We start from the raw sequence: 12,853 nt of genomic DNA on the forward strand, positions 1-12,853 counted from the left end.
TGAGGAAGACATCATTCTTGGTAAAGTAGAGGGTTGTTGAAAAAGAGGAAGACCCCTAACTAGATGGATTGGCACAGTGACAGCAGCAGTGGACTTAGGCATAACAGTAATTGTGAGGATGACATAGAATTGGTAATGTTTTTGTTATGTTGTCATAGGGTCACTCTGACTTGGAGTCAACACAATGGCACCTAACAACCACAACAACAAACTAATTTTTAGCCAAAGGAGTGGTAGAGAAAGGATGAATTCTGATTTTAAAAAACATATGAAAGAAGTAGAAATTAGACTGTATTTTAATTAGGATTTGTAATGTGAAACCTGAGCTCAGTTATTAAAATCTGTAACTTTTTTAACTTAGATTACAACTGATGTTTAAATTTGAATCATTTTGAAAAACGTGGTTGAGTAGATCTAAATAAATTAATAACATAGCATAAACATAAATTTACAAAGGTGGCTTTTGAATTATTGAGCATGTTAAACTTAAACTTTCTTATCTACTGAAATATTTATTTTGATTTTAACATCCTAATAGTAAGTAGTCTTGATGGCATAACAGGTTATGAATTGGGTTGCTAACTGCAAAGTCAGCAGTTCAAATCTACCAGGTACTGACTCGTGAAAAATGAGGTGTTTTTCAAGTCACCACCGTGATGTCGTCAGATATTTGTCTAATTACGTTAGAAAGTACATACTTTCATTTGACACTACTTCTATTAATAGCTATATTTCTATAGTTAAAACATAACCTTGAGGCTCATCAACTGAAAATTCTTAATTTCACAAATGAAGAAACTGTTATCAGAATGGTTTAAATTTGGTCAACAATATGGCTAGTTATTTGGACGAAATGAAGAGAAAAGATTTCATTACATACTATTTTAATTTATTTCATCTATCTCACATTGCTGTTGTTGTTGTTGTTGTTAAGTGCCTTCGAGTCTGTTCCGACCCATAGCAACCCTGCATAGCGTTTCCGAGGAGCTGTTGGTGAGCTTGAACCGCCGACCTTGAAGTTCAAACGGCTTTGCAGTCTGGTACATTAACCCACAGCGCCATAGATGGATTAAAATTTGTCTATTTGGGTTGGTGTATCATACAAGAAAAGCGTAGTGGTTTCGAATCGGGCTGCGAACCTTAAGGTCAGCAGTTCGAAACTACCAGCTGTTCCGTGGGAAAAAGATGAGGCTTTTCGCTCCCGTTAAGATTTACAGGTTTACAGCCTCGGAAACTCTGCGCAGGGTCGCTATGAGTCGGAATCAACTCCACAGCACATAACAGCAACATCATACAAGAAAGGAGCTCTGGTAGCGTGGTGGTTACTAATCGGGCTGCGAATCGCAAGGTCAGAAACTACCAGCTGTTCCGCAGGAGAAAGATGAGGATTTCTGCTCCCGTAAAGATTTACAGGCTTGGAAACCCTGTACAGGGTCACTGTGAGTCGGAACCAACTCCATGGTACATAACAACAACAACATCATACAAGAGGTTCTTACATGTATGGGAAAATTGATTTTACTTATAATACGTACATGTTTGTTCCAACTCATAGCAACCCTGTATGGGTTTCCGAGTAACTATTGGTGGGTTTGAACTACCGACCTTGTGGTTCATAGTCCAATACTAATCCTGCAGAAGTCTTTTGGTAGTTATATAATCTGAGACAAATTATTTAACCTTTCTTACTCTAAATGTTCTCATTTGTTAGATTGCAATATTAAATATTTGACACATGTTGTTGTTATTATGTGCCGGTGAGTCAGTTCCAACTCATAGTGACCCTGTTATAGGACTTCCGAGTAGCGGCTTGTGAGTTTGAACCACCGACCTTGAGATTCAAACCGACTTTATGGTCGAATGCTTATCCTACAGCACCACACCAGGACTCCATTTGACACATAGAATTAATGAAAATTTTATATGATGCCAACTACATAGTTGTTGTTACGTGCGGTAGAATAAGTTCCGACACAGAGAGATCTTGTATAGGGTTTCCAAGGTTTTAAATCTTCCGGGGAGCAGAAAGCCTCATCTTTCTCCTGTGACGTGACTAGCAGGCTCTGAGCCCAGATTTTGTGGTTCGCAGTCCATTGCGTATAATACAGGAGCATCGCACACCCAGCTACATGTAGCTATATAGTGTTATTTTTATTGTTAGGTGCCATTGAGTCGGTACCGACATAGCAACAGTGTGCACGACGGAGCGATCCTGCGCCAAATTCGCAATCTGTGTTCCGGCCAATGTGCCAATCCATCTAGTTGCGGGGGTCTTCATCTTTTTCTCTGGCCCTACATAGTTGTTGTTGTTGTTATGTGCAGGGAAGTCGGTTCCAACTCATAGCGACCCTGTACACAGTTTCCAAGGAGCAGCTAGTGAGCTTGAACTGCCGACTTTGTAGTTCAAACGGCTTTGCAGGCTGGCGCATTAACCCACAATAGAAGGGACATATAAATATAAAATGTAGAGGCCATTCCGATTATTCTGCCGCCTATTTCATGGAGTGTGAATAAATATTTTCCCTTTATTTTAAATTTATTGCTGCTAGCTGCTGTTTGGAGTTGGTTTATCATCTTTTGCAAGAACAAATTATATAACTAAGTCATTTATGTTTTTAAAATGCTGCCGTTTTTTAACATATATTCGTGTATGTAGGGACATTGTCGTTAAGCGCTGTCGAGTCAGCTCTCACTCATAGAGACCCAGCATAGGGTGTCTGAGGAACAAATAGGTTTGGACCACTGGCCTTGTGTTTATTTTGTTAAGTGCCGTCGATTCGGTTCCGACCCATAGCGACCCTGGTACAGGGTTTCCAGGGCTGTAAATCTTTACGGGAGCAGAGAGCCTCATCATTCTCCCGCGGAGCGGCTGCGGCTGGCAGTTTAGAACTGCTGACCCTGAGGTTAGCAGCCTGATTCGTAACCCTTACGCTACCAGAGCTCCTTAGCCTTGTGTTTAGCATTCCAGTTCTTATCCTAGAGTAAGCACTTGTTAAACATTGTAGAATAAGCACTGGACCGCAAGGTTGTTTTGAACCACAAGGTCAAGAGTTCAAGCTCACCAGCTGCTCCTCGGAAACCCTACACAGGGTCACTATGGGTCGCAACCTACTTGACGGCGCTTAACAACAACAACAACAATATATGCTTTGTTTGTTTTTTAAAGTATTAGTAAAGGTTTCACAAATTCTAAAATGCCATATACTATGTAACTAGTTTTTGTTTTTTAAAATGAGAAGTTGTTTTTACTGTTTGGTACCAGTGTACCAATTCTTATTCATAGCTGGTCCTTGTAATAGAGTATAATTGTACCATAAGGATTTCTAGGCTACAGTCTTTACACAAACAGATGGCCAGGTCTTTCCTGTAGTCACTGAGTGGTTTTGAACTATCTGCTTTTCAGTTATAGACAGAATTCTTTCATTTAAGGAACCCGGTGCTACCAAGACTCCTTAAATGAAAGTATTAAATGGAACAGTGTACGTGAAAATACTTGGAAAGCAAGTAATAAATTCTCAGATCACTTCGAACTTTATTTTCTTTTTCTCTTTTTGTAAAAAGAGGGAGCATAGTCATGCTATAAGATATGCACTGCACTGCTAACCACATAGTCCATGGTTTGAGCCTTCCAGGAGCTCTTTGGAAGAAACATGAGCTTTCTGTTCCAGTAAAGATTTATAGCCTCAGAAACCCTATTATACAGGATTGCTATGAGCCAGAACCTATGTGACAGCTGTTAACAACAACAGTGTATAATAAGCATAACATTTATAATAATTTATAATTAATAATAGTGTATATAACATTTCAACATGAATCAAAAAATAATGTTGATAATTATTTGTGTCTGGCCACTGGAGTACTATAATGTGAGGAGGGAGGGAAAAAACAGCTTCTCCTTCCATGTCTATGCAGTGGTACCTCAAAAGGGAGCATGTGACATCTATCAGAATTTCTCATATGTTATACTGATTTTTGATATTCTAATTTACCCACATTTTTAATAAGTCCATTTGAATAGTATATATTTATATAATCAAAATGAATCTTCAAATGAAATCAATGATAATATTTTGTTAGAAAAAAATGTGTACTTCCTCTTGCTAGGTTAATAAATCCTGATGTGAATATATACAAGCACATTAAATTAGGTTTCAGTAAAATTAATCTAACTTTCTCACAATATCCTTAGTAAAATCAGAAGTTAAGAGAACTATATTTTAAAATAGTTTAATATTTTTTATAAAATTATAATTTAAAATTCTGGTAGAAATAGTGACATCATGATAAACTATTCACAATAAACTCAAAATAGTTCAAATCTTTTGATATAATCCAAATACCAAGAAGCTACGAAGTTCAAAAGAAGAGATTATAGTATATTTCCAAAGAATGTGGCATTGCAATTGTTTGTTCCACTCCATTCCCACTAATCTTTCAGCCACTGGCAACAGTTTTTAAACCAGAGCCAAAACTTCTGAGTTTATATCAGAGATTCTTTTTCCCTTTTCTATTACTTACCCTTAAGGAGCTCTGGTAGCGTAGTGGTTATGAATCGGACTGCTAACCTCAGGGTCAGCAGTTTGAAACTACCAGCTGTTCCGCAGGAGAAAGATGAGACTTTCTGCTTCCGTAAAGATTTACAGCCTCGGAAACCCTATATAGGGTCACTATGAGTTGGAACCGACTCTACCGCACATAACAACAACAATTATTTGCTATTATTGTGCTTCCCAAATCTACATCATCTCCTACCCCTTTCTTATGACATCTTTAGTAAAGAGATAAAAGCATAAGAAGCAGAGGACTTTAGAAACACGGGAATCCTGTTTTCAAAAAGCAGTATCATTCTTCTGTGGAATGCAGATGTTTCAGTTCCTTTTAGTGGCTGATAATAGCAAGTCATTGAGTAGATTGTTCTTATGTTGACCATTCAATTTCCAGTTCAATGCCTTGTATATTGGGCAAATGTTGAAAGTACTCATTTGGGAGTGTTCTATCAAAATAACTCAGAATTATTTTAAGTGGAAGTACATGCCATTTATTCCCAAGGTCTCTTAAAATTTTTATCATCTAAATTGTCACATTTCTTCAACCAGCAGAAATTATTTCCTTATGATTTTCTGTGTGTGAATACACGTTACCAGTATATACTAACCTTGAAAAATTTTCTTTTTCCCATTTCAAGTTCCACCCAATCTGACTGTTCCACAGGAAAAATCACCTTTGGTCACCAGAGAAGGAGACACAATAGAACTGCAATGTCAAGTTACTGGAAAACCTAAACCCATCATCCTTTGGTCTAGAGCGGATAAAGAAGTTGCAATGCCTGATGGGTCAATGCAAATGGAAAGCTATGATGGAACACTGAGGATTGTCAATGTGTCTAGGGAAATGTCAGGAATGTACAAATGTCAGACCAGCCAATACAATGGATTTAACGTGAAGCCCAGGGAAGCGTTGGTGCAGCTCATCGTGCAGTGTAAGTAAATTCCCTTTCTGTGTGTTTCTATTTAGGGGTAAAGGGGAAGTTTAGTCCATTTCTTCTACTAGTAAAATAACTTGATGTTTTAGAACTGGATTAAGATGAAATATTTCCATATTATCACTACCCGATCTAAATTACAATTTTCCCTATATCTGTTTATTAGTTGTGCTAATACACACTAATAGACTAGAGTTGCATTCAAATGTATGTAAGGATTATGATAGTGTTATGAGGCTGGTTAATGCCAAGGAATCAACTAACTTAATGGTTAAAAACTGGCGATGTGCAATGAAGCAAACTGGAGACGAGCAGTAATTGTTAATTCAGGTTATAATTTTCTTATGTTTTCACAGTTCCTGTTTCTACTTCAGACAATTGTGTGTCCTTTGTTCAAATCATTCACCTATTGCAAAGCATCCTTTTGCTTAATTTGTGGAAACCTAATCACTGAAATGCTGTGTTTGCATATCTGCAGTTTTAAGAGTGGGCTGCATAATTATCTAGTAATATAGAGGTAATTCAGGCAGAAACTAGCTGTTGAATTTTTGCCTGACTTTCCTAACAGATAATTGTTAAACTATGCAAGTTGAATAAGATAAATTTTAAGTTGTTCTTAATAAAAAGTTAGTATAGTTTTAGCAAAAAATTAACTAATTATTTAAATGCAAAATGTTTTGTATTTGCTTTCTTTACTAAAATATCTAAATTCATAAGTTTACGGATTGATAAAATTTTAATTTTATCACTAGTACTGGGTTATTAGAAGATCCAATAACTTGGCTTCCAGGTGGTGTGGATATGCTAAAAAAAGAAGAAGCAAATAAAATACAATCTGTTTAATCCCTAATAGTACTGATATACATTTTAATTGATATGTTGTTGTTGTTAAGTGTCTTTGAGTTCCTTCTGACTCATAGTGACCCTGTATTGGGTTTCCAAGGAGTGGATGGTGGATTTGAAACACTGACCTTGTGGTTAGCAGTCCAGCGCTTATCCTGCAACACCATACTTGTTAAATACCTGGTAATAAAGTCTTCAACAAAACAGATGAATAAGGTGAATCACTACATGGCAGTGAACAATATTGTCTTTGTGTGTGGTTCTTCTGTAACTCAGAAAATTGGTGATACAATTTGGTCCCTATTTTCATAAACAAATGAGGACTTGGCAGACTGAATTAACAGATTTTATATTTGAAAGAATAATTAAAACAAAGAAAAGCTATCTTTGATACTGTGTAATATTAATGACTTTAGTGCATAACCATACGTGCATGTAATAATCATATATGGCAGGAAGACTCCCTCTTCTGTAGAAACTCAGATGGGCTATCTGTCCTGTAATTATGCAAACTGTATATTCACAAGCAAATATCAAGTACTTGGCTAGTTTTTCAATGATTGCCAGTTTGTTTATTTGTTTGTGTTTGGAGGAAGGCAGATTTTAGATGACAAGTGGCGTTCAGCGATTTGTATTACTTTTTTCTCTTTAGTCTTTATAGACATGATATAGATAGTATGCTCATGGATAGGAGGTTCATGTGAATACAGATATCAGGGGAAAAGACTGAGAAACAAACACACACGTACACACACAGAGGACTCTCCTCACTTTTACAAAAAAGAGTGGCACCTTCAACTCACTACACAGGAACCTGATGCAATTAGAAACACCTCAGTCTTATGGAGAAGCAAACAATTGTACTGTGCTTCCTCAAGATTTAATGCACAAAGCTTTATTTTTCATGAAGCAATTAAGGCAATTAATTTTCACAGACCTTACAACCCTTGAGGAAGCCCCAATACAAGTAAAAGCTACAGAATCAACCCACTGGCTCTAAAGAATTTTGAAATAAGGATTCAAAGATCAGGATCTCCAGTACCCATATAATATACTAATCTCCAGAACTCAATTGGTGAAATGTGTTTTTTTGTTGTTGTTGTTATTTGTTTTTGTTTGTTTTTTTAATTTCCCGCTTCTTAATAATTCCTTTGTTTTTGTTAGGTGCCATCAAGTCTGTACTGATTCATAGCGAACCTATGCACAGCAGAATGAAATGCTGCCCAATCCTAGGCCAACCTCACCATTGTTGCCATGCTTGAGTCCATCAATGCTGCCACTTAGCCAATCCATCTCGTTGCGGGGTCTTCCTCTTTCTCTGACCCTCCACCTTACCAAACATGATACTGTTCTCCAGCGAATGGTCCCTCCTGACAATATGTCCCAAGTATGAAAGACGAAGTTTGGCCATCCTGGCCTCCAAGGAGGACTCTGGCTGCCCTTCTTCCAACACAGATCTGTTAGTTCTTTTGGCAGCCCATGGCACTTTCAATATCCTCCTCCAACACCATAACTCAAATGCGTCAATTCTTCTGTAGTCTTCCTTATTTACTGTACAGTTTTCGCGTGCATATGAGGTTATTGAAAATACCATAGCTTGGATCAGGCATACCTTAGTCCTCAAGCTGACATCTTTGCTCTTCAACACTTTAAAAAAGTCTTGTGCAGTAGATTTCCCTAATGCAATACGCCATTTGATTTCTTGACTGTTACTTCTGTTAGTGTTGATTGTTGATCCATGAAGAACGAAGTCCTTGACAACTTCAATCTTTTCTCCGTTGATAAAAATGTTTACTGGTCCAGTGGTGAGGATTTTTGTTTTCCTTACATTGAGATGTAATCCATACTGAATGCTGTGCTCTTTGATCTTCATCAGTAAATATTTTAAGTCCTCTTCATTTTCAGCAAACAAGATTGTATCATCTGCATATTGCAGGTTGTTAATGAGTCTTTCTCCAATCCTGATGCCATGTTTTTCTTCATAGAACCCAGCTTCTTAGATTATTTGCTCAGTATACAGGTTGAATAAGTATGGTGAAAGAATACAACCCTGTCGCACACCTTTCTTACTTTTAAACCATTCAGTGTTCCATGTTCTGTTCAAACAAGTGCCTCTTGATCCAAAGACAGATTCCTCATGAGCACAATTAAGTGTTCTGGAATACTCATACTTCGCAATGTTGTCCATAACTTGTCATGTTCCACACAAGCAAAGCCTTTGCATAGTCAATAGAGCACAGGGAAACATCTTTCTGAAATTCTCTGCTTTCAGCCAAGATGCATCAGACATCAGCAATGATATCCCTCGTTCCATAGCCTCTTCTGAATCTGGCTTGAACCTCTAGAAGTCAATGTATGCTTGCGGCCATTTCTGTATTACCTTTAGTAAAACTTTACTCGCATGGGATATCAAAGAGACTGTCCAATGATTTCCACCTTCCGTGGGGTCACCTCTCAGAATGGGCACAAATACGGATCTCTTCCAGTCGACCAAATAGTTGTCTTCCAAATTTCTAGGAATAGATGAGTGAGTGCCTCCTGTGCCGCATCACTTTCATGAAAGATTTCAATTTTTATTCCATCACTTCCTGGTGCTTTATTCTTTGCCAATTCCTTCAATGCACCTTGGACTTCCTCCTTCAGTATCATTGGCTCTTAATCATATGCTACCTCTTGAAACGGTTGAACATGAACCATTTCCTTTTGGTACAGTGACTCTGTATTATCCTTCCATCTTCTCTTGATGCTTTCTGCATCATGTAATGATTTTCCCAGAGAATCTTTCAATAATGAAAATCAAGGCTTGAATTTTTTCTTCAGTTCCCCCAGCTTGAGAAATGCTCAGCATGTCCTTCCTTTTTGGTTTTCTGACTCCAGGTCTTGGCACATTTTGTTGTAATATTTGGTTTTTCTTCTCAAGCTGATCTTTGAAATTTTCTGTTCAGCTCTTGGACCTCCACATTTCTTCCATTTGCTTTAGCATTTCTACGCTGGAGAGCAAGTTTCAGTGTCTCTTCGGACATCCATTTTGACTTTTTCCTTCTTTCTTGTCTTCTTAATGACTTTTTGCTCTCTTCCTGTATGATGTTCTTAATGTCATCCCACACCTCTTCTGGTCTTTGGTCTTTAGTGTTCAATATATCAAATCTGTTCTTCAGATGATCTCTAAATTCAGGTGGGGTATATTCAAGGTCAAGGAGCTCTGGTAGCGTAGTGGTTACGAATTGGGCTGCGAACCGCAAGGTCGGCAGTTCAAAACTACCAGCTGTTCCGCAGGAGAAAGATGAGGCTTTCTGCTCCCATAAAGATTTACAGCCTTGGAAACCCTATACAGGGTCGCTATGGGTCGGAACCTACTCCACGGCACATAACCACCACCGTATTCAAGGTCATATTTTGGCTCTTGTAAAGTTGTTTCCTTTTTCTTCGGCTTCAGTTTGAATTTGAATATGAGCTGTTGATGGTCTGGTCCACAGTCTGCCCCTGGCCTTGTTTTCCCTGATGATATGGAGTATTTCATCATCTCTTTCCACAGATGTAGTCAATATGATTTGTATGTATTCCATATGGTGAGGTCCATGTGTACAGTCATCTCTTATGCTGTCTAAAGAAGGTATTTGAAATAAATAAATCATGGGTCTTGCAGAATTCTATCATGTGTTCTCCAGCATCATTTCTATCACCAAGGCCATATTTTACAACTACTGATCCTCCTCTTTGCTCCCAACCTTTGCATTCCAATCACCAGTAATGATCAATACATCTTGATTGCATGTTTGATCAATTTCAGGTTGAAGAAGTTGGTAGAATTCTTCTATTTCATCCTCACTGGCTTTAGTAATTAGTGTGTAAATTTGAGTAATTGTGGTATTAACTGGGCTTCCCTAGAGGTTCATGGATATTATCTTATTACAGACTGCATTATACCTCACGACTAATCTGGATATGTTCTTTTTGACAATGAATGCAACACCATTCCTCTTCAATTTGTCATTCCTGGCATAGTAAACTATGTGGTTTTTAGATTCAAAATGACCAATACCAGTCCATTTCAGTCCATTAATGCCTAAGATATTGATGTTTATGCATTCCATTTCATTTTTGACAACTTCCAGTTTTACCAGATTCATACTTTGTACATCCATGTTCTGATTTTCAATGGATGTTTACAGCTGCTTCTCTTCATTTTGAGTTGTGCTCCATCAGCAAATGAAGGTGCTGCAGGCTTTTCTCCCATGGGCTTTACTCCATTCGCGTCATCATGGTCAACTCTACTTTGAGGAGGCAACTCTTCCCTAGTCACATTTTGGTGCCTTCCAAGCTGAGGTGCTCATTTTCTGGAACTATATCTGACAGTGTTTCTCTGCTATTCATAAGGTTTTCAGTGACTAAATTCGGAAGTAGTTCATCACTCCTTCTTCCTAGTCTGTCTTCGTCTGGAAACTCATCTGAAACCTGTCCACCATGGGTGACCCTGCTGGTATTTAAAGTACTGGTGGCATAGCTTTTAGAGTCACAGCAACTTACAAGCCACTACAGTACAACAAACTGACAGAAGAGTAAATAATTCCTTTAGAAAATGCTAAATTAGGAACATGATTTTAAAGTAATACCCTTTAATAGTTATTCTTGTTGTTAAGTGCCTTCAAGTCAATTCCGACTCATAGCTACCCTTTATGGGGTTTCCAAGGAGTGGCTAGTGAATTTGTGCTGCTGACCTTGCAGTTCAAACTGACCTTGTGGTCCAGTTCATTATCCCACAGTGCCACATGAGTGATGGTAAATATTGAAAGTCGTCACTAGCATGACAGGTTATAATTTACTGAAAGATACTAATAGACACAGGGCAAGGCTAGTTCTTTACTATAGGTAGAAAACATAATTTATCTATAGTCCAAAGTGACTTCACAGAATGCATGATGTTATCTAGTAGCATTTCCACTCAGGGACAAGCTTCCCAGAGTATTTAGGAATGGACTTGGATGCCAGTGATGATGCCATTTCTGTGTGAGGATGATACCATGTCTTTCAAGAAGCTCCCTTTTCAATATTCTCAGCTTTGCTGAAGAATTTGATTACATATGCACAGTCTGACAACAATTCCAGAATATTTTTGAGTGAATCGGTCAATTTTCTAGGCTCAGCCTGCCTGTGGCCTATTCATGATATTTTTGAAGTGATAAACATTCAAACTTCTATAATAATTTCTCATTACAAAAATGCAATGATATATTATGTTTAAATTATTTGAATATTTATGATACACTTAAATATTTATGGGGAATATATAATATTAAGTAATTGTACAGAAAAATATATACATATATTTATTTATATATGTTTATATCATCCTTGGAATCCTGGTGTGGCACTCTAAGATAAGCCCTGGATTGCTAACCACAAGGTTTGTGGTTCAAACCCACCAGTCCCTCCTCAGAAATCCTATACAGGGTTGTTCTAAGTCAGAACCTTAGTAATTTGTGGTGGTGGTGGTTGTATGCTGTGGGGTTGGTTTTGACTCATAGTGAGCCTATGTGGTGTTTCTGAAGCTGTAAATCTTTACAGGAGAAGAACGCCTCATCTTTCTCTTGCACAGCAGCTAGTAGGTTTGAACTTTCATTTAGCAACGCAGTTCATAATCTACTACACTACCAGGGCTCCTGCAGTTCAGCTAAAGCTATTATTTATGTATCTTTGTGCTATTTTCTAATTCCATAGCAAAAATATAATTTACATTGTAGGTATTCAGTAAATTAAATTAAATATGATAATGAGTGGAATGTTGTTGTTGTGTTGTTAAGTGTCTTCGAGCAGATTCTGACCCATAGTGACCCTGTATTGGGTTTCTAAGAAGTGGCTGGTGATCTTGAACCACCGAACCTGCGGTTCAAACCAACTTTGCAATATAGTGCATTAACCCACAGCACCACACCAGGACTCTAATGAGTGAAATAATACATATTTTGCATACTTCATGCTTTTCACATGTCTTATTTGTATGATTTGTCTTTTAGTATTTGACGTCTTATTACACAGAGATTTTTCTTTCTTTCTTTTTTATTGTATCATATATATATAAACAGAACATTTGCAATTTTAACCACTTTTGCACATACAATCCAGCTACTTGTTACACAGAGTTTTATATCTGAAAGTGTCAAAGTGTAGAAAGGAAGCTGTTACATTATTGTGACTTTTTTTGAAACCTTGTGTTTCAAGGTTTGAACTCTGTGCTTTAGTTTGTTATAATTTCTTTCTTTAATGTTTGTTATGTTCGAAAAATCTGGAATTATCCAATGTGTGTGGATATATATTTATCTATTATGAAATAATAAATAATTGGAAAGGGATCATATAATAAAAAAAAATCCAGTATCTATCTTCAAAATACATCTTCCTTGCTTAGTTTTTTTTGTGTCCAAATAAAAAGAAAATAAACAAAAATACAAAAGGAGCACAGAAGTAATAGTATGTAAAACTTTAATGAGTATAGATTATAGGGCCCAAATACAAAATAGTATATAT

The 12,853-nt window shown here is 37.2% G+C and overlaps 1 protein-coding gene across 2 annotated transcripts in view; it reads left to right on the plus strand.

The window, feature by feature from the left end:
- The window catches only part of MDGA2 (MAM domain containing glycosylphosphatidylinositol anchor 2), a 1,390,890-nt gene that overhangs the window by 1,073,369 nt on the left and 304,668 nt on the right, over positions 1 to 12,853 (plus strand). For both annotated transcript variants that reach the window (XM_006873307.1, XM_006873308.1), the window contains one exon: positions 5,189 to 5,482. In XM_006873307.1, the coding sequence (XP_006873369.1) occupies positions 5,189 to 5,482 (294 nt within the window). The remainder of the gene's footprint in view (positions 1 to 5,188; positions 5,483 to 12,853) is intronic.

This window comes from Chrysochloris asiatica, unplaced genomic scaffold, assembly GCF_000296735.1.
Source record: "Chrysochloris asiatica unplaced genomic scaffold, ChrAsi1.0 scaffold00235, whole genome shotgun sequence".
NCBI lineage: Eukaryota > Metazoa > Chordata > Mammalia > Afrosoricida > Chrysochloridae > Chrysochloris > Chrysochloris asiatica.